Genomic DNA, 26,240 nt, shown 5'->3' with positions numbered 1-26,240 from the left:
ACTTCTTCCAGTCTCGTCCTTGCACGCTACACCGCTACAACAAAGATGACGGGGAGAAGACGCTGTTGAAGGTGAGCCACGTAAATAAAACCGCCCACAAATCCTGAAGCGACTGTCAGAAAGCGGCTTGAAGATGATCTGTAAAACATAATCTATGCAATATTTTGACCAAAGAACCACCATTACATGTTATGTAGACCACGAGGAAGTGTTTTACATTTAGAAACAAATAAATAATAATCTGACTCCTTTGATGCGTCCTATAATCCGCTGCGCCTTTTGTATGAGAATAGACCTGACTGGCAGTGTGCCTTTTAATCCGTTGAAATTACGGTATTCTTAAATTATGGTAAAAAATAATAAATTGTAAAATATTTTATCGGGATACACAACTCTTTATATTTCTGCCCTTATCACACAGCTTTGATTCCCACTGTATAACAATCTTATTGCAAGGTAGTTTGCATTTCAAAATGTGTCTCATACAATTTGAAGTACATTTAATGTAGCCATTTATCGACATACACGCCATGGCTGAAGAAGATAGCAGGGATGTACAGGGAGCACAAAAAGCAGACTGAGACGGAGCCAAATGAGTTTGCAATTGAATAGTCGGCTGGAAGGGATTTCGTAATTGGAGACTAAATTAATTGGAGAATTGCCTGCGACTGGATCATCTTTCCAAGGTGGTCTCAAGTACTTCTACTCCTCTGGTGTGTGCAAACGCTTCAGAGCCAAAAAACGCCCTTCAGTTTGAGCTTACCTTAAAAATTAAATCCTTCTTCCCGTACCGCAGTTCTTTCAGTTGAGCTTGGATTTTTTTGGACTGCAAGAGAAAGATAAGAAAATAAGCGTTAGCTTATTCAAATGGCAAAATTGGTTTTAGATCACGTAGCGGGATTCCGCCAGCTGCGCCGGACGACTCCTTTGTGACTGTTCCTGGGGCAAAGGACAGTCCTGCTGTGAGGAATTAAACATCAAATCTTCCCTTCACGGAACCGTAAAAGTCCCAACAATAACGCACAGACGTGCTGGCTTCTTGCCTGCTGCCAAATTATCACCTGCACCGCCTCAACCTTAAGTGCTGCCATCACCCGTTTAAAAGGGTTTTTTTTTTTGTTGTCAACCCAACTGTGTTTGAATGCCACTTCCAACACAGCGACCAGCTGTGTGGCAGTGGTCGACTTCTCGCTAATGTTAGTCTAGCGAGACCAGGCCATTGTAAAAGCGGCTTGGGATAAGAGACGCAACATGGGACTCGACTGCCTCACAGTACGTCTGTTCTAGTCCTTATTTCAGATCAGATATTTTCAGGGTATAAATTGAACAGAGCGATATTATTCCTTGTCTTGAACCTCAGGACTGTTGAGCCCTCACAAGTGATGGAACGATTAACGGTATTAATGACAAGCCGTGGTCGAATTTGTGTTTAAATGAAATTTGTCGTAAAAACCAGGATCGATAACCGCATTTTAATGCTGAATATTACACATTATTAATAGAGATGGTTAAGAAATTATCATGCAGAAATACGTATATGATATACTTGCACAAGATGTAATGTACAAAATCTCAGAAGCATTTATTCAGGGAGAAATATCACAGATTACATGGCCAAACATCACTGACAATCAAAATACAATTGCTAATAATGTCCAAAACTGGTGCAGCTCCTCTCTTCTAAATGCAAGTGCTCCTACAGCAAGAATATATTTGTGTTATTCCTAAAAAATACAAAATCTGGCAAAACCCTTAATGCACTGCAGTTGTCATTAAAACCGTGTTTATTTCCACCTTGTGTTGAGCTGTTCAAACAAGCATATTGTTTTAAAAAAAACATTTTATTAAATGTAATTGTCCAGTTATGGTAGTAAAACGTATGACTTAAGCATGAACAAAATGGGATTCATCGTGATTAAATATTTTAATAATCTGACAGCCCCAAATAAAAATTGTGAACGAAGAATCACAAGTTAACAATAAATTGGTAAAGTAGGTTACTGCAAGTGGAAATATTTAACAAAGAAAATTAAATCAAACACATTTGATTTAAATATTAGTGTAAAAATTGTAACTAAATTGTAAAAATCCTGAATAAGTTATAGATATCAATAAGGCAATCATATATTGTTCATATTAAATAAATGACATGTATTGCATGAAGTGTATCTATGACAAATTGTGTCTTTTCAGACTCATAAATGTTGTTACAATGTCCATACAGATATGATTTACTTGCACAACATGTAATGTACAGAATATCAGAAGCATGTATTCAGGGAGAATTATCACAGATTACATTAACAAACATATTTGACAATCAAAACACGATTGTAAAAATCCACATTTTCTGTTAATGACGTCCAAAACTGTTCTCTGAAAATGGTGCAGCTCCTCTCCTCTAAATGCAAGTGCTCCTACAGCAAGAATATATTTTTGTTATTCCTAAAAAATACAAAATCTGGCAAAACCCTTAATGCACTGCAGTTGTCATTAAAACCGTGTTTATGTCCACCTTGTGTTGAGCTGTTCAAACAAGCATATTGTTTTAAAAAAAACATTTTATTAAATCTAATTGTCCAGTTATGGTAGTAAAAGGTTTGACTTAAGCATGAACAAAATGGGATTCATCGTGATTAAATATTTTATTAATCTGACAGCCCCAAATAAAAATTGTGAACGAAGAATCACGAGTTAACAATAAATTGGAAAAATAGGATACTGTGAGTGGGAATATTTAACAGAGAAAAGTAAATCAAACACATTGACAATATATAAATATGAGTGTAAAAATTTTAACTAAATTGTAAAAATCCTGAATAAGTTATAGATATCAATAAGGCAATCATATATTGTTCATATTAAATAAATGACACATAATCCTTGAAGTGTATCTATGACGAATTGTGTCTTTTCAGACTCATAAATGTTGTTACAATGTCCAGACAGTTATGATTTATTTGCAAAACATGTAATGTACAGAATATCAGAAGCATGTATTCAGGGAGAATTATCACAGATTACATTAACAAACATATTTGACAATCAAAACACGATTGTAAAAATCCACATTTTTTGTTAATGACGTCCAAAACTGTTCTTTGAAAATGGTGCAGCTCCTCTCCTGTAAATGCAAGTGCTCCTACAGCAAGAATATATTTGTGTTAGTCCTACAAAATACAAAATCTGGCAAAACCCTTAATGCACTGCAGTTGTCATTAAAACCGTGTTTATGTCCACCTTGTGTTGAGCTGTTCAAACAAGCATATTGTTTAAAAAAAACATTTTATTAAATGTAATTGTCCAATTATGGTAGTAAAACGTATGACTTAAGCATGAACAAAATGGGATTCATCGTGATTGAATATTTTAATAATCTGACAGCCCCAAATAAAAATTGTGAACGAAGAATCACGAGTTAACAATAAATTGGAAAAATAGGATACTGTGAGTGGGAATATTTGACAGAGAAAAGTAAATCAAACACATTGACAATATATAAATATAAGTGTGAAAATTCAGGTGGACCTATAATGAATTTTGTCTTTTCAGACTCATAATTGTTCTTCCAATGCCTGCCCACACAAGTGATGTAACGATAAACTGTATTAACCTTAATTTAAAACAAATAAAACAATACTGTATTGATTATTTACTCATTGTATACCACACAGCCTTAAAAGTAGACACTAGATGGCAGTACAACCACATACTCAGAGCTCATTGTTAAATTACAATACTGTTTTAAATAAGTAAAACTAATAATAATAATAGCCATAGATTCATTTTCTACTGCTTGTCCGAGCAATGAAAACCCTATCCTGAAAAAATAAATATTAAACAAATGTATAAATATATGTAAAGTAGGAAGTGAGTACGCCAGTGTGTCGCTACGAGTTGTACACACTATATTACCCAGAAGGCTTAGAAGCAGAAGACAAACAATTAAGAGTGAATATATTGTTATGCAAGACACAAACATATGTTTTGATTAGACAGTTGACGTGGCAAAGTAAGGCAAGTTTATTTATCGAGCACACATCATATTTCAAATTAAAATCACAAAATGCAATCATCACAAAAACAAAATCATAGTTATTCAAATTAAAACCAATCAAAGGGTGAAGATGAAATATCGTTTTAGTTGTCATACGTACAATTGAATAAAAGTGTTTTCAGGCTGGATTTAAACAATGCCAATGTAGAGTCATGTCTCACATCTCCAGGAAGACAATTCAAGATTTTAGGAGCATAAAACTGTTTTACCATGTTTGGTCCTGACTCTGGGCACCACTCCCTGAGGTCCTGAGAGCTTTAGATGGTTCATATGGTTCTAACATGTCAGACATAAGACCTTGAAAAAGACTTGTACACAAGGAGAGCTTTTTTAAAGTCTATTCTCTGAGCAAAAAGGAAGCCAGTGCAGTGACCTACGCGCTGGAATAATTTGGTCGTATTTTCTGGTTCTAGTCGGGACTCGAGCAGCAGAATTTAGAATGTACTTCAGCTGCTTTACAGCTTGTTTAGAGAGCCCAGTGAGTAGGCCATTACATTAGTCTAACCTACTGGAGACAGAGACATGGATTAGTCTTTTTAAGTCTGATTTAGACATTATTTATCTGATTTTGGCAATGTCTTAGTGGTAAAAAGCTGCTGATGTTATTGACTTAATGTGGCTGCTAAAGATCAAGTCAGAGTCCTTTATTACCCCTAGACTTCTAACGTGACTATCAGGTTTCAGGGAGAGGGTCTCCAGGTTTCAGGGAGCGGGTCTCAAAGTTTTTCTTTACTTCTGTGGTTTCTGTTTTGTCTTAGTTTAGCTCAGGGTTCGGGGCAACCAAAAACGTTGAAAGAGCCATATTGGACAACAAATACAAAGCTAAATCTGTCTGGAGCCGCAAAAAATGAAAAGCCGTACATAAGTCTTATAATGAAGGCAACACAACATGTAAATGTCCTTATTAGCTATACAGTAATAGCCTACTGCCTCCCCCCCAGCCTTGGCAGCACCCCCCTCCACCACCTCTACGCAGACATTAGTCATCTCTGCGGACCAGGTCAGAGGTCAACTGAGGAAGCTACAGCCAAGGAAAGCAGCAAGCCCAGACAAGCTGTGCCCCCGACTCCTGAAGACCTGTGCTGCAGAACTGGGTGAAACACTTCAAAGGATCTTCAACCTCAGCCTGCAGCTGGGAAGAGTGCCCACCCTCTGGAAGACGTCATGCATCGTTCCAATTCCCAAAAAGAACTGCCCCAGTGAGCTGAACGACTACAGACCAGTGGCGCTCACCTCTCATCTAATGAAGACATTGGAGCGGCTCTTTCTCAGCCTTCTCAGACCACAGGTGCAACATGCCCAGGACAGCCTGCAGTTTGCGTACCAGGCAGGCGTTGGTGTGGAGGATGCTATCCTTTACCTGCTGCATCGAGCCCACTCACATCTGGATAAGGGAAATGGCACTGTGAGGATCCTGTTCCTGGACTTCTCGAGTGCCTTTAATACCATCCAGGCCCGCCTCCTTCAGGACAAGCTCTACAAAATGCGAGTGGACCCCTGCCTGGTTGCCTGGATTTTGAACTACCTCACCTACAGGCCACAGTACGTCAGACTGAAGGACATCACGTCTGAAACTGTGATTAGGAGCACCGGAGCACCGCAGGGAACGGTGCTAGCCCCTCTTCTCTTCACCCTGTACACCACTGACTTCTGCTACAACTCAGAGCTGTGTCACATCCAGAAGTACGCGGATGACACAGCCATTGTCGGGTGCATCAGGGACGGCAGAGAGGAGGAGTTTCGGAATCTGGTGAGGGACTTTGTTGTCTGGTGCCACACCAACCTCTTGCAGCTCAATCCATCAAAGACCAAGGAGCTGGTCATTGACTTTGGGAGGTTGAGTCCACGGTCACAACCTATTGTGATCGAGGGAGTTGAGGTACAGACCGTGGACTCATTCAAGTACCTCGGGGTTTGGGTGGACAATAAGCTGGACTGGACTGTCAACACGGACCATCAGTACAAGAAAGGACAGAGCAGGCTGTACTTCCTCAGGAGACTGCACTCCTTCAACATCTGCAAAAAACTCCTGTGGATGTACTACCAGTCTGTGGTTGCCAGTGTTCTGTTCTACATGGTAGTGTGGTGGGGGGGGGGGGGGCAGTACATCTAAGAAGGACAGCTCCAGACTTGAGAAACTGATCAGGAGGGCCGTTTCTACAATCGGAATGAAACTGGACTCACTGGTGACGGTGGCAGAGAAGAGGACTGTTGACAAACTAGTGAGCATCCTGGATGATGGCAGTCACCCTCTGCATAGCGTTATCAGTAGCCAGAGGAGCCTGTTCAGTGCTAGACTGCTTCATCCCAAGTGCAGGACTAATAGACTCAAAAACTCCTTTGTCCCACACGCCATTAGACTGTACAACTCCTCTCTGGGGTGGGGGGCGGGGGGTACTAGGATGACAGGGGATGTAAAACAATAACAGTGCAATACGTTTTCATAACATGGTCACTACTGCCTACTTTGTCTTGTTATATTCTTATTTGCTTTTTAGTTTTTATTCTTATTGTAATATTTCTCTATTTTGTTTCCATTTAAACCCCTATTATTTACTTTTTACTTTTATTTAAATTGATCTCAACTCTGTACACTGCTGCTGGAATTTTAATTTTCCTGAAGGAACTCTCCTGAAGGAATCAATAAAGTACTATCTATCTATCTACTACCAAAATGACTGTATCGCAGGCTGAGGCAAATCTTTGTTGACAGAAATGTTGAAATGTAATATTTATTCTCCACATTTTTACAACCTTAGAAACCATTAGTACATTAGAGGCTATTAAGAAGGTGAGATCACAACCTGGAAATTACTGGCTTTTATTGGCCAAAGGTATAGATGTGTGTGTCCAAGTTAAAGGAAACGGCAGGCTGTCTTCTTTTAACAGATATATTACAATCTTTGTCAAGCTAGGTAATGTTTGCTGTGGTCTGGAACAACATGGCACACAAACAACTCTCAGCAATGCAGCCAATATTACATACAGATAATGTGTCATGAAGACGATAAAAATAATGGGCTCAATGATGCAATATGTACATACAGCTAGCCTAAATAGCATTTTAGCATTGATTAGCTTGCATTCATGTCTGACCAAAGATGCCTGATTATTACTCCAACAACTGCATCTTTGTGCATTCACGCACAGCATAAAACGTTTGGTGGACAAAATGAGACAAATAAGTAATGGAAGATTTTACATGTTAAACTGTTGCATCACAGTCCACACTATGGTGAGTTCAAGAACTGCAGAAATTAGTGGGACAAAACGATGTTCACTTGATACTCTCACCAGTGAAGCATGTACACAAACATATTACACAGTGGGCTTTCTAACACTTGGGAAGGTTTTTGTCATGTTTGTCCTCAAACAAAAAACGTACTGAAACCAAAAATATATTTTTCCCCCCAACTTTTTCCATTTTTAATCCTTTTATAAAAATGCTCCAGGGAGCCACTAGGGCAGCACTAAAGAGAAAACCGCAGGTTGCTGACCCCCGGTTTAGCTGAAGAAAATTGAAATAAATCAACAAGCATGTCATGATCCGTAATCCGGATCATGTTTTTCTATTTTCTGTTAGTTTCGGACTCTTTCAGTTCCTGTTCGTGACACCTCTGAGTTTGGTTTGGTTGCCATGGCTGTTTATTATTTTCACCTGCCTCTGGTGTTTGGGACGCTCACCTGTGTCTAATCAGAGGCACTATTTAAGCCTGCTTTTACCAGTCAGTCAACCTGGCGTCATTGTTCGCTTCATGCCTGGTCCACGTGAGACCTGTTTGTTGATGCCACAGCTAGTTAGTTTCCTAGTTCATGATTCCAGTGCTAAGTTGTGGTTCTTTAGTGCGAACGGCACATTTTCCTTTTGCTTGTTTCCAGTTTTTTTGGTTTAAGCTATGTTTTATGACAATAAATCATACTCCTATTTTCACGTTTTGTCTGGAGTTGTTGAACACTGAAATTGAAGTACTTCTTTTATATATAATATATATATATATATATATATATATATATATATATATATATATATATATATATATATATATATATATATAATACATGTATTTCTTATATATATATGTATATGTATATGAAATACTTGACTTGGTGAATCTATGAATCTAGCGGTAAATACTGTGTACTCCTCCCCTCTTAACCACGCCCCCACCCCCCACCTCCCAAAATTGTACATCAACACACAACAACAGCAGTCCGTTATTGTCTACCGTAAAGCAGTTTGTCTGCCAAACAGCAATGTTGTGACACTCTTAAACAGGACAATACTGCCATCTACTGTACATGCATATGGTTAGAAAAAACAAGGATGGACAATTCAACCCTTAACTCAACAATGAATAGATGAGTGTAATGTGTGTGTAAATGTGTAAATAAATGAACACTGAATTTCAAGTATTTCTTTTATATATATATATATATATATATATATATATATATATATATATATATATATATATATATATACATATATATACATATATATGAAATACTTGACTTGGGGAATCAATGAATCTAGCGGTAAATATACTACTCCCCTCTTAACCACGCCCCCGCCCCACCCCCGACCACACATCGGAGGTCTCAAGGTTGGCAAGTATGAGATACCCTGAACCACAATATGACATGTTCATATCGTTACACCCCTAGTTCACACAATTACAGCCCAATAATATATATATATATGAGGACCCTGACTATAAGACAACCTATTGTTTTTTGGAGAATTATCTTCAGGAAAAAGATTAAAGACAAAACAAATTGTTTTTCAGTATCAGTTGAATCATTTGAAGTAAAGATTCAGTTGTTTCGATGAAAACCTCAACAATCTCAATATCATTTCCCCTCTGTTTATCGTTAAAGGGCTTCTTTCCACCTCTTTTTTTATTTTTATTAGTGATTGATTGATTGAAATTATTATTAGTAGATTGTACAGTACAGTACATATTCCGTACAATAGTATGCCAACAGTACGCAGAATAATATTCTTCAGCTGAAGGACAAATACAGTTCAGAGTGTACTTGACATCCATCCATCTATCCATCCATATTTCTACCGCTTGTCCCGTTCAGGGCCGCGGGGGGGTCGCTGGAACCTATCTCAGCTGCATTCTGGTGGAAGGTGGGTACACCCTGGACAAATATCCACCTCATCACAGATAGACAACATTCACACACTAGGGCCAATTTAGTGTTGCCAATCAACCTATCCCCAGGTGCATGTCTTTGAAGTTGGGAGGAAACCGGAGTACCCGGAGGGAACCCACGCAGTCACGGGGAGAACATGCAAACTCCACAAAGAAAGATCCCGAGCACAGGATCAAACCCAGGCCCTTCGTATTGTGAGGCAGACTCACTAACCCCTCCTTCACCGTGCTGCCCTGTACTTGACATTCCTTATTTTATTAGATGACCTTTGTACTGCCGGTCCTTTTTCTTCCATAACCTACGACACGCTTTTGTCCTTTGTGACTTGACTCGATGGTCCTCATAATCAGGGGGCGAGGTCAAATAAGCAGAAAGAAATTACTTTCAAGCCTCCAAACAATTCATTTGTTGTGCCGTGGCCCGGGTCAGGGAAAGGAGTTAATTAATGACAAATTTATTGGATTTGTATCCGTTAGCAAGAGCTTTTGTGAGACTGCGCGAGAATAAATTACTTGAGGAAACTGCGGAGCGACATGGCGAGGGAAGGTTAACTTGCAAAGAATGCAAATGCCTGCATCCCTTAATGTTCCGCGCCCTCGGTGTGGCTTATTGTTTTGGTCTGAATAAATCGTGCACGCCGCCTATGCCCAAGAGAATCAAAACAGAATGCTGACCTTGACGCTTTTGATGGCTTGAAAACTTGCATTGAGTAGGAGTTGACATACTGTGCAGCTATAGGCGCCCATCTACATTTCTGGCAGTGGGTGCTCGGTGTGTATGTATTAGTGTTGTCCCGCAAACAATATTTTGGGTCCAGTACCGGTACCAAAAGTATTTTGGTTCTTTTCCGTACTTTTCGGTATTTTTCCAAATAAAGGGGACCACAAAAAATGGCATTATTGGCTTTATTGTTGAGATCCGCTTTTTAGATCCTCCACATATTAGTTTTCATCCATCCATCCATCATCTTCCGCTTATCCGAGGTCGGGTCGCGGGGGCAGCAGCCTAAGCAGGGAAGCCCAGACTTCCCTATCTCCAGCCACTTCGTCTAGCTCTTCCCGGGGGATCCCGAGGCGTTCCCAGGCCAGCCGGGAGACATAGTCTTCCCAACGTGTCCCGGGTCTTCCCCTTGGCCTCCTACCAGCTGGACGTGCCCTAAACACATCCCTAGGGAGGCGTTCGGGTGGCATCCTGACCAGATGCCCGAACCACCTCATCTGGCTCCTCTCGATGTGAAGGAGCAGCGGCTTTACTTTGAGTTCCTCCCGGATGGCAGAGCTTCTCACCCTATCTCTAAGGGAGAACCCCGCCACCCGGCGGAGGAAACTCATTTAGGCCGCTTGTACCCGTGATCTTATCCTTTCGGTCATGGCCCAAAGCTCATGACCATAGGTGAGGATGGGAACGTAAATCGACCGGTAAATTGAGAGGTTTGCCTTCCGGCTCAGCTCCTTCTTCACCACAACGGATCGATACAACGTCCGCATTACTGAAGACGCCGCAACATTATTGTTTATTGTTCCATTTTTATTTTCACTCTCCATGTGATCCTATTATTTCCTGTTTAAGTCGGTCACAATGGTAGCTTATCAGTTTCACCTGTTTCTCAGGGCCCTGCACACCTGTCCTCACTAATCACCTGCCTTATATAAGCATGCATCTTTTGTTGTTCAGTCTGGGATCCAAGTTTGTTTTCACACAACGGTACGTCTGCATCTCTGGTTTTCTTACACGCAACAAGTTTCCTCTGATCATTCCTATGTTTATTCACGCTATGCCCTTGTATTATTCCAGCTCTCATGCTGAAGATTTGTTTTTTTGTTTTTGTGTGCCTTCGAGCCAGATTTAGTTTGTCTATTACTATTCCTAGCCTTTATGCTAGCGTCCTTTGTTTGTTTTATTCTACTAGCTCTAGCATTTTTGTTATATAGTTCTTTTTGTTATTTAAATAAATCTGTTTATCTTACCTTTGCTGTGTTCAATTTCGACGCATCCTCGAGGGAATCGAACCCAGCATCACAATGCCGAACAGGCGTAACATTTATTCTAACAAAAAAATCTTAAGATACATTAAACATATGTTTTTTATCGCAAATAAAATAATGAACATACAAGACAACTTGTCTTTTAGTAGTAAGTAAACAAACAAAGGCTCCAAATTTAGTCTGCTGACATAAGCAGTAACATATTGTGTCATTTATCATTCTATTATTATTAACATTATTAAGGACAAGTGGTAGAAAAGGAATTTTTCACTTTTTCATTTAACATGTTCCATCTACACTTCTGCTAAAATGTAATAAATAGTCACTTATTCTTCTGTAGCGACTATTTCGACTATCTTATCTCTAAGCAGTTTTAGTCCTCTAATGCAGTGGTTCTCAAATGGGGTTACGCGTACCCCTGGGGGTACTTGAAGGTATGCCAAGGGGTACGTGAGATTTTTTTTAAAATATTCTATGTCAAACTAGGGCTTGGATTTGTATTGCTTCTTCGATGCAGAGGATATTTGGAACGAGCCAGGGGTGAACGTGTGTACATGTTTAATTTATTTAAACACTATAATATAAAAACAGGAAAACAAAGGTGGTGTAAAAACTGGGCTATGAAACAAAAGACTAGAACAGAGGCTATAATTACAAACACGAAACAAAAACACTTGCTCAATGGCATGAATAACAATGAACTATGAGCAAAAACTTACATGACATGGAACTGAGAACGAGGAATGGATCTTTGCAAGGTGCGTGGCAGGTGGTAGGCATGAGCAGGAGGTGTAAGTAGATCGGTAAGTACAGTTCAATATGATACAAAGTTGTCAGGACAATGACAGAAAACGAATCTCTTAAATAATGACATGACAGTGATTAGTAACAGGTGTGAGGGCTTAGGACAGGGGCGTGACTTGGAGACCAGGTGGAAACTAATGAGTTGGCCTGGAGACGAAAACAAACCAGAAAAGTGCGAAAACAGAAATGAATGTCCAAAAACCAAAACATAACATGACCAAACATGACAAAAAACAAAACATAATCTACAGGCGTGACATTCTAAAAAAAGCAACAATTCAAAAATCCTTTACAAATATATTTATTCAATAATACTTCAACAAAATATGAATGTAAGTTCATAAACTCTGAAAAGAAATGCAACAATGCAATATTCAGTGTTGAGAGATATATTTTTTTTGTGGACATGTTCCATAAATATTGATGTTAAAGATGTATTTTTTTGTGAAGAAATGTTTAGAATTAATGAAGTTCATGAATCCAGATGGATCTCTATTACAATCCCCAAAGAGGGCACTTTAAGTTGATGATTACTTCAATGTGTAGAAATATTTATTTAGAATAGAATAGAATCACTTGTTTATTTTTCAACAAATGTTTAGTTATTTTTATATCTTTTTTTCCAAATAGTTCAAGAAAGACCACTACAAATGAGCAATATTTTGCACTGTTGTACAATTTAATAAATCAGAAACTGATGACACAGTGCTATAATTTACTTCTTCATCTAATTTTTTTTCACCTAAAAATGCTTTGCTCTGATTAGGGGGTACTTGAATTAAAAAAATGTTCACAGAGGGTACATCACTGAAAAAAGGTTGAGAACAACTGATCTAATGGACCCAATGTATATAATTGTATTGTTGATTAATTTTTAACATGTTGACTATTTAGTAGAAGTATTTAAGGTGTGTGTGTGTGTGCGTGCTTATGCCATTCGCCTTTCTTATTCTGCCATTTTGCACGGAATTGCCAATTGACGCAGCTTTAAAAAGTACTTGAATTGATGTAGACACAGTTGAGCTGCCTGAAATGATAGTTCAAGTTATTTAACACACAAGTCCGTCTCACTATCGTCAGCTAGCTATGGTCCTCTTTGCAAAATGAGCAAGGTAGTCATGTTTTTAACAAAAATTGGAGGACAATTTCTCACTCTTTGCATGTTATCACTGGCAATGTTTTTAGCGAGTGGCGGTGCATACTTGATTTCACCCGGAGAAACATGGGTGACCACGTCCGACTTTAGTCGACACATATAATTGTCGGCGACAAATTTTGTACTGTTGATATTTGTCGACAATCGCTGTGTCCCTGAATATGTTGTGCCTATTATTCCCTGTAGATCATAGGTGTCAAGCTTGAGGCCCCAGTGCCCTTTTTAGCCCGCCACATCATTCTATGTGGCCTGCAAAAGCCCGGAAAAATTGGGTTTCAATAAAATAATTTTTTTTTTTTTTTTCACTAAATGTTCTTTCAATTTTGATAGAAAACCAATGCGTATTTTAAACATTAGTAGTATCTAATCATACCAATTATATTATTGTTGTCATGGCTTGTGGTATGTTCTGTTTAGTTCTCTTTGTTTTTGACTCCATTAGTCCATGTTTTTGCGCACCCGGGTTTGTTTTAGTTTCCATGACAACTCATTTGTTTCACCTGCCTCATTTCTTTGTACTCACGCACCTGTTGTTAATCATGTCACCATTTAAGCCTGTCATTTTCTGTTGGTCGTTCTGATGTCATCACTCTTGTTTTTGCTCTGTCCATGCCATTGTTCGTACTGATGTTCATTGTTTAAGCTGCTTTGCTCAGGTCACAGTAAGTGTTGTTTGCTTCATATTCGTAGTTTATGTTTAAGTATTAGTTTTGTTCCCTGCGTTAAGTTGTGTGACTCCACTGTGAGTGCCTTTTTGTTTGTAGCTTTTGAGTTTGGATTAAAATCATGTATTTACCTTCACGCCATGTGCCGTCACCTTCCTTTGCATTCTGGGAAAACAAACCCTGCCACAGTCCACGTTTTGACAATTATATACTGTCTTGCAAAACTATTTTGTGAGAAAAAAACAAAGTTTGTCAGAGTTATTTGTTGTCGAACCCCAAGATGCAGAGAAGGAGGCAGGCATTTGGTAAGTAAACATGATTTAAATAAATACTAAGACAAAAACAAAACCAAAAGGGTACAAACACAAAGCGCGCACGAGGCGGATAATCAAACAAAAGGAGCTAGCCTGGGAGCTAGAAAATAACGAACAGGAGCTTAGCGTGGAAGCTAGCGGGGAGCGAAAAGGCAAAAAGAAGTCGTACTTGTATAATGAAAAATAAAACAGAAGCAGGGAACAAAAAACAGTAAGCTACGAACATTAACTGACTATAGCTTACCGCTATGCTGCAAAGACAAGGTACGACACGACAGGAGCGATATGATCCAGCCCTGACTGGAGGAACAAAGCAGGTAAAGTAGGAGCTGGCTGATTGACATCAGGTGTGACCAGATGCCAATCAGCCGCAGCTGAGTGAAAACAGGACACAGGGAGACAAACAGGAAGCTGAACCAAAATAAAAGCACTAGACAGGAACTAAGGACAGGAAATACTAAACACAGAGGAGAAACTAAAACACAAACAAACTGTCAGTGGCAACTCTGACATAGTTAAATATCTGCCTCTCACATTTATTTATGATTTTAAAGCAAGTTATACGTGAAAAAAAAAGAATAATGAAATGCTTTTTCATTTCAATTAATCATGATTTATCACAGGTTGTTAGCCGCAAGTATAATGTAAATTAACTCGAAAAAAGCGGCCCTTCTGAAAGCAGCCATTGCTGCGATGCAGCCCTCTATGAAAATGAGTTTGACACCTTTGCTATAGATCATAGATCATGGGTGTAATTTCATTTGGCCCTTGAGGCAATATCAAATTAACATTAGAGCTGGCCCGCCACTGTAACACCACATTCACCGCTAATACTCATACTCGTCAACCCTCCTGATTTTCCCGGGAGACTCCCGAAGTCCAGTGCCCCTCCCGAATTTCTCCCGATTTCCACCCGGACAATAGTATTGGGGGCGGGCCGTAAAAGCACTGCTTTTGGCTTTCTCTACATGTCGCCACGTCCGCTTTTCTTCCATAAAAACAGCGTGCTGGCCCACTCACATAATATATGCGGCTCATACACACACACAAGTGTATGCAAGGCATACTTGGTCAACAGCCATACAGGTCACACTGAGGGTGGCCGTATGAACAAAGTTAACACTGTTACAAATATGCGCCACACTGTGAACCCACGGCAAACAAGAATGACGAACACATTTCGGGAGAACATCCGCACCGTAACACAACATAAACACAACCGGACAAATACCCAGAAGCCCTTGCATCACTAACTCTTCCAGGACGCTACAATATACACCCTCGCTACCACCAAACCCCGCCCCAACTCAAACCCGCCGCCAAAAAAAAGGCCTTAAATTTGTGTTTTTATTTAATTTGATATGCCACTGATACTTTTTTAAATATTATTATTTGAAACTGGATTTTGCATGTCACTATAAAGTTATATAAGCCTTGCTTGGTCAATATTCAATGCAAAACTTGTTTGGGTCCCTATTAAAGAGTTAATTTGTTCAACCTCGGCCCGCGGCTTTGTTCAGTTTTAAATTTTGGCCCACTCTGTATTTGACTTTGACACCACTGCTATAGATGATGATTTTTATATTTTGCCAAATGCTCATTTCAGTTTTCTTCTCTGCCTCAGCAATGTCACTTTGTTTTTTTATGCTGTTCAATAGATGCAGGTGTAATTTTTTTTTACCTTCCTGATCCATTTTTATTACTGTAACTAAATACTGTAGTGCATAAAATACATTGTAGTTCGCTCAATTTACACACTATGATTCTGTTTATTATTCAGCAAGTATACATACGTAAAAGGCCCAAAAAGTTTGTTCACATGCTTATTTTATTTCTCTTTGCTATTCGGGCTTTGTGGACCCTAGCTAGAATAAAAACGAAGAATCATATTCTTATATGATGTACTTAGTCCATAAGTAACAAACGTGTACTTCATGTTTATTGAAACATACAAAATCCATTGTATGTTTTACTCTCCTGACACCACCAGATGGCAGTATAAGTGTCCACATACGTGGCCATAAGACCCCAATTCAGTAGTGTAAACAATTTTGGAAATAAGAGCTAAAAGGTGCTGTCCACGCATGTGGCCACTAAAGCCTTTTTAACAATTGGGTTTTTTTTGCAAACATCTACATCCAAACCTGCAGCGTCTCTTTTGCTTCCTTGCTTTACAAACATTCACGTATCTGCTAGCTGAAGTGCATCAGATGAGGCAGACAAGCCAAAATGAGTAGACATACTTTTTTTATTTAAACCTTTTCATTCGTCAACAGTAGCTATATGAATTATTCAATCCGAATAGCAATTAATGGAAAACACGGGACATTGTTTTATTTGACGGATATGGTTTCGTATGCTCTCTGCACTCAGAACTAATTGTATTGCGTAGTGCATTAGAGAAAGTGGAAGCACACATCTCCCAAAACAAAACAAATGATCAAAGCAGCCAAACATCCCGTTTTCATTTTAAGTGGAAGCTGTATATTAGGTTGGGATTCATTGATAGGAACATTTTAATGTGTCTGCATGAATCCATTTTCCTATTGCGTTCTCATCCATCTAAACAAAAATAAAAACACTCCCAAGTGCCGGAGTAGCAATGTTTCAATTATTTTCGACTGATGCATGTTCAGTGTGCAACAGAGCATGCTGTGCTTGGCTTTTTAAGGCATTACAAGGTTATACTCTGTGGAAAAAGCAAGATATAGTGGTATCGGTGTATTAATATGTATCAATAATGACATCACAGTTATGAATGATGAGTAATATTTATGAGGTAATACATTGTGTTGTGAATGTGACGTCATCATGTAATTTGTAATGAAAAGGGTAAATAAAAGATAGCTATATATTTAAATATTGTATTTAAATATGTTTTGTTGATTATTAGCATTACCTTATCAGTTGCCTTCAGTTCTGTTAATCCACAGGTGCCAAACTCAAGGCCCGGGGGCCAAATCTGGCCTGCCATAACATTTTATGTGGCCCACGAAAGCTTTGAAATAATATGCAAAATCTTTTCCTACTAAATATGTTTGTTGTTTCCCTTTTGACTTTAAAAATGGGACGGCGTGGCGCAGTGGGAGAGTGGCCGTGCGCAACCCGAGGGGCCCTGGTTCAAATCCCACCTAGTACCAACCTCGTCACGTCCGTTGTGTCCTGAGCAAGACACTTCACCCTTGCTCCTGATGGGTGCTGGTTGGCGCCTTGCATGGCAGCTCCCTCCATCAGTGTGTGAATGTGTGTGTGAATGGGTAAATGTGGAAGTAGTGTCAAAGCGCTTTGAGTACCTTGAAGGTAGAAAAGCGCTATACAAGTACTACCCATTTATCATTTATTTATTTAAAAATCATGTACTGCATGCAATTGCATATCTTTTAAAATGTAAATGATCAAAACTCAAAAATTATATTATCATGTATTCCAAAAATATTTTTTGTTAGAGTAAAAATAAATATTATATTTAAATATCTGCGTGACTTATGATTTCAAAACAAAATACCAATCAAATTGTAGACTGTGAAATTGACAATAGATTTTTCCGGTTAAATTCCGCCGACTGAGTTTTTTTCCGTAAAATCAACTTTGCTACTGTATTTTTTCCATATGCAGTAAGATACGAACATATTAAAAAAATAAACAAAACAAAATCAAAACAACCAGATTATACAGTAGAAAAAAACAAGAAAAAAAACTGACAGCTCTGTTGCTTGAATTTTACCGCTAAAAACAGTGGTATAAAAACTCTCTCCTTTGAGGCACACATTAAAAGCGTTACTAAAACTGCCTTCTTTCATCTCCGTAATATCGCTAAAATTCGCTCCATTCTGTCCACTAAAGACGCTGAGATCATTATCCATGCGTTTGTAATGTCTCGCCTCGATTACTGTAACGTATTATTTTCGGGTCTCCCCATGTCTAGCATTAAAAGATTACAGTTGGTACAAAATGCGGCTGCTAGACTTTTGACAAGAACAAGAAAGTTTGATCACATTACGCCTGTACTGGCTCACCTGCACTGGCTTCCTGTGCACTTAAGATGTGACTTTAAGGTTTTACTAATTACGTATAAAATACTACACGGTCTAGCTCCATCCTATCTTGCCGATTGTATTGTACCATATGTCCCGGCAAGAAATCTGCGTTCAAAGGACTCCGGCTTATTAGTGATTTCCAAAGCCCCAAAAAAGTCTGCGGGTTATAGAACGTTTTCATTTCGGGCTCCAGTACTCTGGAATGCCCTCCTGGTAACAGTTCGAGATGCTACCTCAGTAGAAGTATTTAAGTCTCACCTTAAAACTCATTTGTATACTCTAGCCTTTAAATAGACTCCCTTTTTAGACCAGTTGATCTGCCGTTTCTTTTCTTTTTCTCCTATGTCCCACTCTCCCTTGTGGAGGGGGTCCGGTCCGATCCGGTGGCCATGGATGACGTACTGGCCGTCCAGAGTCGGGACCTGGGATGGACCGCTCGTCCAGAGTCGGGACCCAGGATGGACCACTCGTCCAGAGTCGGGACCCAGGATGGACCGCTCGCCTGTGTATCGGCTTGGGACATCCCTGCGCTGCTGATCCGCCTCCGCTTGGGATGGTTTCCTGCTGGCTCCCCTGTGAACGGGACTCTCGCGGCTGTGTTGGATCCATTATGGATTGAACTTTCACAGTATCATGTTAGACCCGCTCGACATCCATTGCTTTCGTCCTCTCCAAGGTTCTCATAGTCCTCATTGTAACCGACGTCCCACTGGGGTAAGTTTTCCTTGCCCTTATGTGGGCCTACCGAGGAAGTCGTAATGGTTTGTGTTGTGGTTTGTGCAGCCCTTTGAGACACTAGTGATATAGGGCTATATAAGTAAACATTGATTGATTGATATTAATTTTCCACTCCATTCCATTTATTATTTTTTTTTATATGCTGTAAAAAAACTCACTGCTTTTACTGTACAATTCTGGTGATTGAGCTGTCATTTTTTAAAGTAAAATTTAAATATATGTTTTACAGCTTCTGTAAAAAAATACATTTTAATATATATATATACATAGATATATATATTTGTTTGCCATGTGGTTCCAGACCACAGCAAACGTTACCTAGCTTGCCAAAGTTTGTAATAAATATATTAAAAGAAGACATCCTGCCGTTTCCTTTAACTTGGACACACACATCTATACCTTTGGCTATTAAAAGACAATTATCTCATCTTTTGAGTAGCCGCTGATTTACTTATGGATTCTAATGTTTTAAAAATGTGTAATGAATAAATATTACATTTCAACATTTCTGTCAACTAAGATTTGCTTCAGCCTGCGACACAAAGTCATTTTGATAGTAGGCTATCATAGCTAATATTGACACTTACATCATGTTTTGCCTTTATTATACAAACCCTGTTTCCATATGAATTGGGAAATTGTGTTAAATGTAAATATAAATGGAATACAATGATTTGCAAATAATTTTCAACCCACATTCAGTTGAATATGTTACAAAGACAACATATTTGATGTTCAAACTGATAAAATGTTTTATTTTTTTTGCAAATAATCCTTAACTTTTGAATTTGATGCCAGCAACATGTGACAAAGAAGTATGAAATCAGTTTCCATGAAATGCTAAGTAATTCACAAACAAGGACGGGGCGAGGGTCACCAATTTGTAAGCAAATTGTCGAACAGTTTTAGAACAACATTTCTCAACGAGCTATTGCAAGGAATTTACGGATTTTACCCTCTACGGTCCGTAAAATCATCAAAAGGTTCAGAGAATCTGGAGAAATCACTGCACGTAAGCGATGATATTACGGACCTTTGATTCCCTCAGGCGGTACTGCATCAAAAACCGACATCAGTGTGTAAAGGATATCACCACATGGGCTCAGGAACACTTCATAAAACCACTGTCAGTAACTACAGTTGGTTGCTACATATGTAAGTGCAAGTTAAAACTCTGCTATGCAAAGCAAAACCCATTAATCAACAACACCAAGGAATGCCGCTGGCTTCGCTGGGCCCGAGCTCATCTAAGGTGGTGTTCTGTGTTCTGACGAGTCCACATTTAAAATTACATTTGGAAACTGTGGACGTGGTGTCCTCCGGAATAAAGAGGAAAATAACCATCTGGATTGTTATATGTGAAAAGTTCAAAAGCCAGCATCCAAGATGGTATGGGGGTGTATTAGTGCCCAAGACATGGGTAACTTACACATCTGTGAAGGCACCATTAATGCTGAATGGTCCATGCAGGTTTTGGAGCAACATATGTTGTCATCCAAGCAACGTTATCATGGACGCCCCTGCTTATTTCAGCAAGACAATGCCAAGCCAAGTGTTACAACAGCGTGGTTTTGTAGTAAAAGAGTGCAGGTACTTTCCTGGCCCGCATGCAGTCCAGACCTGTCTCCCATCGAAAATGTGTGGCGCATTGTGAAGCGTAAAATAAGACAGCGGAGACCCCGGACTGTTGAACGACTGAAACTCTACATAAAACAAGAATGAGAAAGAATTCCACTTTCAAAGCTTCAACAATTAGTTTCCTCAGTTCCCAAATGTTAATTGAGTGTTGTTAAAAGAAAAGGTGATGTAACACAGTGGTGAACATGCCCTTTCCCAACTACTTTGGCACGTGTTGCAGCCATGAAATTTTAAGTTAATTATTATTTGCAAAAAAAATAAAGTTTATGAGTTTCAACATCAAATATCTTGTCTTTGTAGTGCATTCAACTGAATATGGGTTGAAAAGGATTTGCAAATCATTGTGTTCCGTTTATATTTACATCTAACAGTTTCCCAACTCATTAGAAACGGGGTTTGTACAAACACGTCCATATGGCTTATTATTTTTTGAGGCTCCAGACAGTTTTGTTTTTTGTATTTTTAGTCCAATATGGCTCTTTCAACATTTTGGTTTGCCGACCAGCTGTCGTCATGTCAGTATTACGCTGTACGCGTTAATCCTCATGGGAAATGTGGTCGTCTTCCCGCAAAAAAATACCACTTTGATCCACCGGCGTGGCCGAAATCAACCAAAACTGACAGTTCTTAAGTGGGCCACTGTTGCTTTTCTGTGAAAGTGCTTGATTTGATATGCAGCCGAGGCCGCTTTTTAAATGTCAATATCGCAGACGATCACCCGCATTTAAACATGGCAGCCAAAATTGTCATCGTGTATAAAATGTAGTTAATTGTGCAGCACTAAAGAGAATGTTTGACTTCCTTATACGCCAACATTTTTCTCATTATTTCCAAGCACTCAACACACCAATCACGACTGTGATGACTAACTGTATGTCACTCCGAATTGCGTGCAATCTTGTTTTGGCTTTAAAACCCAAATGTCAAGGTGAATGAAGTATAAATTCTGCAAAAAGTGCAAGATTTACTGCATGTCTTTTATGATAAAAGACATGCAGAAATCCGAGGGCAGAAATGTCTGGCAACCAAACATAGCTATTTGATGATTCGGAATGAGACAGATTCCTCCAAAATTTTACAAAACTTAAAAACAACAGTTGATCGATGGTAAGCATTTTGTGTCCAAGGTTATACAGTGAAACCCTGCCATTTATAAACTCACATATATATATATATATATATATATATATATATATGGCTTCACGGTGGAAGAGGGGTTAGTGCGTCTGCCTCACAATACGAAGTTCCTGCAGTCCTGGGTTCAAATCCAGGCACGGGATCTTTCTGTGTGGAGTTTGCATGTTCTCCCCGTGAAGGCGTGGGTTCCCTCCGGGTACTCCGGCTTCCTCCAACTTCCAAAAACATGCACCTGGGGATAAGTTGATTGGCAACACTAAATTGGCCCTAGAGTTTGAATGTGAGTGTGAATGTTGTCTGTCTATCTGTGTTGGCCCTGCGATGAGGTGGCGACTTGTCCAGGGTGTACCCCGCCTTCTGCCCGATTGTAGCTGAGATAGGCGCCAGCACCCCCCGCAACCCCAAAAGGGAATAAGCGGTAGAAAATGGTATATATATCCATCCATCCATCCATCCATTTTTCTACTGCTTATTACCTTTTTGGGTGGCGGGCAGAAGGCGGCGTACACCCTGGACAAGTCGCCATATTTATATATATATATTTATAAATATGAATTTTTAACACCTCCTCTTGATAAAATTAGTGCATTTCAGCCAAGAGTGATGGTTTTCTGACATGGACGTGTTTCCGTCAGCATTGTCCACACGTTTGAGTCAGGACTTTTGGAAGTCCATTTTAATACCTTCGTTCTAGGCCGATTGTGTTATTTCTTTATCACTTTTGACATGTGTTTGTGGTGTGATAGCAAAATCACTTATACTCGTTTAATTGAAGATGTTCTTTGAACGGGTCGCCAAAAGTTGTTTATTGGGCCCAGGAATGTGACACTTAGCAAGAGATCTATTATCTCAGGGGCGCTCACACTTTTTCTGCAGGCGAGCTACTTTTCAATTGACCAAGTCGAGGAGATCTACCTCATTCCTATTTATAATTTATATTTATTTATTTATGAAAGAGACATTTTTGTTAACAAGTTAATGGTGTTTAATGATAATACAAGCATGTTTAACACACATAGATTCCTTTCTTTCATGAAGACAAGAATATAAGTTGGTGTATTTGATTCTGATGACTTGCATTCATTGGAATTAGACAGTGGTGCTGATAACGTCCGCATTTTCAAATGGAGGAGAAAAAAAGTCCTCCTTTCTGTCCAATACCACATGAAAGTGGTTGGATTTGGCATCTCATTTGTCCAACTTGCATACTCGTTTTTAAACACTTTGTTATGAGAGTAGCATATGTGTGTGGCCCTTTAATGTCTGGCAGCAGGTGAGTGACGTCAGTGACTGTGCGGGTGGGCAAGCAAGTGAGAAAGCGGTCGCTGAGGGCGGGGGAGAAATACATTGGCATCAAACTCCGTAGCTTGCTAGCTTGTGCACGCTAGCTTTCTGAGACTCTTATTTTGTTAGCACAGGCAGGATGAAACAGGTCTTTTATGGTGAAGACAGGAACTGTGCTGTCGGTCATTAGAGTTTTGACAGTAGGTACGGAGTCTCTAGAAATAAAATGTGTTTCTCTGCGTCCGCCCTGTTAGTGATTTTTTTCTTAAATTTGAGCTCGCAGCAGCCAGCGTCATCTCACAAGATCCTCGGGTGCCGAGAATGTCAAACAACTGACAAAAGTGAAGTCTTGGTATGATTGATGATTGCTCATTTTTATGTATATTTTGTAATGCCTGGCTTGAGATCGACTGACACACCCTCCGAGATCGACCAGTCGATCGCGATCGACGTAATGGGCACCCCTGTATTATCTGATCAAGCTCTGTCTCCTGTGTCTTTGATGTAACATGTAGTTGACGTGGGCATGTGTGTTCCCTCTTCCTTACCCCCAACAGAGCTAAATTGTTCCCCTTTCCTGAGTGACCCTCCTCCCCTGGGTAAACGACACCCTCTACCCTTCACGGGACTTTGGGTAGTCTTTTCCAATGGTGTACTGTATGTAAATGAGCATGGAGGGTGGGACTTCTGCGAATGTATAATTGTCATGTCAAATTCTAAAGGAGTTAGAACAAGCTGGAACGAACGGATGTGTCGTTCTGGTTTGGTCTCGCTTTGCAAAGCTTGTTATTATTTGTTTGTTACTTTAATAAATCATTTTAAAGCTATTTGTCACTAAAGGATCGTCTCTAAGAAATTTCCACGACAGTGGTCATTGTCCTGTTGGAACACCCATTTGCGCCCAAGACCACTATGGACTGGACTCTCACTATTATGTTAGATCCACAATGGACTGGACTTTCACAATATTATGGTAGACTCACTCGACATCCATTGCATCCGGTCTCCCTCAGTAATCTGTGGTCCTCTCCATGGTTTCTCATAGTCATTCATATTGAAATCCCACAGGGTTGTGAGTTTTTTCCTTGCCCTGAACCGAGGATGTCGTTGTGGCTTGTGCAGCCCTTTGAGACATTTGCGATTTAGGACTATATAAATAAACATTGATTGATTGATTGATTGATACCTACAGGGGTCACGGTATTATTGTGAAGACTTTGAAACCGAAATACCGCGGTATCTGCAAAACCGTCACAATGTGAAAACGCAAACCATTTTCCTTTCCCATGATGCTAATTAAATGTCACACATGGACTCACAGAGAGACAACAAATGTATCGCATGTAAAAAAAAAAAAAAAAGGGAACTGGTGCTTGGAAAGTTTATCTGAGGCCTTTTAAAAACGACGTAGCCTCATTTTCGGCTGTTGGCCATCACTTCAAAGCTCTGAATTAAGATGTTATCGAAAGCTTTGTTTTTTTTTTTTTTTTTCAAACACTGAGCCAAAGCTCTAAGGAGAAACGTTTATGCTTGGAGTGCAGATTATTATATTCTGGCATAAACATGTTTTCAAGAGCTAATTCAAAGGTTGAACGGAGGTCGAGTGTTACAGTAGGTTAGTCGAAGCAATCGCTTGCATGTAATGTTGTCTGTCTATCTGTGTTGGCCCTGCGATGAGGTGGCGACTTGTCCAGGGTGTACCCCGCTTTCCGCCCGATTGGAGCTGAGATAGGCGCCAGCGACCCCAAAAGGGAATACGCAGTTGAAAATGGATGGATGGATGTATGGGGTAAGTAGACAAACATTTTAGGGTGCAACTGATTCTTGCACAACAATAAAAGCCGAGTCAATGTACCCCCCCCCCCCCACACACATAAACACGGATAGATAGATAGATAGATAGATAGATAGATGGATATATAGATAGATGGATAGATAGATGGATAGATGGATAGATAGATGGATAGATAGAACTATATTGATTCCTTCAGGAGAGTTCCCTCAGGAAAATGAAAAATCCAGCAACAGTGTACAGAATTGAGATCAAATTTAAAAAGTAGAAAGTAAACAATGAGGGTATAAATGGAAAAAAAATAAAAAAATAATACAATAAGAATAAAAATAAAAAACGACAATGAGAATAAAAATATAACAGTAAAAATAAGAATATAACAAGAGAAACTAGGCAGAAAAAATATTAAGGTCTAATGTGTGCAAGTTCTCCCACTTAAAATGATGCTAGAGGTCTGTAATTTTCATCATAGGTACACTTCAACTGTGAGAGACAGAATGTGAAAAAAAAAATCCAGGAATACACATTGTAGGAATTTTAATGAATTTATTTGTAAATTATGGTGGAAAATAAGTATTTGGTCAACCATTCAAAGCTCTCACTGATGGAAGGAGGTTTTGGCTCAAAATCTCACGATACATGGCCCCATTCATTCTTTCCTTAACACGGATCAATCGTCCTGTCCCCTTAGCAGAAAAACAGCCCCAAAGCATGATGTTTCCACCCCCATGCTTCACAGTAGGTATGGTGTTCTTGGAATGCAACTCAGTATTCTTCTTCCTCCAAACACGACGAGTTGAGTTTATACCAAAAGGTTCTACTTTGGTTTCATCTGACCACATGACATTCTCCCAATCCTCTGCTGTATCATCTATGTATCCATTTTGGTGTAAACTCAACTCGTCGTGTTTGGAGGAAGAAGAATACTGAGTTGCATCCCAAGAACACCATACCTACTGTGAAGCATGGGGGTGGAAATATCATGCTTTGGGGCTGTTTTTCTGCTAAGGGGACAAGATGATTGATCCGTGTTAGGGAAAGAATTGTGAGATTTTGAGCCAAAACCTCCTTCCATCAGTGAGAGCTTTGAATGGTTGACCAAATACTTATTTTCCACCATCATTTACAAATAAATTCATTAAAATTCCTACAATGTGAATTTCTGGATTTTTTTTCACATTCTGTCTCTCACAGTTGAAGTGTACCTATGATGAAAATTACAGACTTGTGTCTTCATTTTAAGTGCGACAACTTGCACAATCGGTGGCTGACTAAGTACTTTTTTGCCCCAACTGTACCACACAGTGCTATATTTTCTTTATTGGGTTCAAGTTACCCCGTGTTACGTAGGTCACCACAACTCATTGAAAGGAAGTGTGCTTCCGCGTGTAAATCTTCCCTTGCGAGGAAATCTTTGGCTCCGCGCTGACTGACAAACCGACAGCTTAAATTACGGCCTTGCAACTTCTT

General features: G+C 39.4%; 1 protein-coding gene across 1 annotated transcript in view; it reads right to left on the bottom strand.

The window, feature by feature from the left end:
* The window catches only part of luzp2 (leucine zipper protein 2), a 566,503-nt gene that overhangs the window by 80,517 nt on the left and 459,746 nt on the right, over positions 1–26,240 (bottom strand). The window contains exon 7 of the mRNA XM_061887318.1: positions 764–826. Within this exon, the coding sequence (XP_061743302.1) occupies positions 764–826 (63 nt within the window). The remainder of the gene's footprint in view (positions 1–763; positions 827–26,240) is intronic.

Source organism: Nerophis ophidion, linkage group LG25 (assembly GCF_033978795.1).
Source record: "Nerophis ophidion isolate RoL-2023_Sa linkage group LG25, RoL_Noph_v1.0, whole genome shotgun sequence".
NCBI classification, from domain to species: Eukaryota; Metazoa; Chordata; class Actinopteri; order Syngnathiformes; family Syngnathidae; genus Nerophis; species Nerophis ophidion.
The sequence above is the reverse complement of the archived record's forward strand: the minus strand, read 5'-3'. Positions and strand labels throughout refer to the sequence as shown.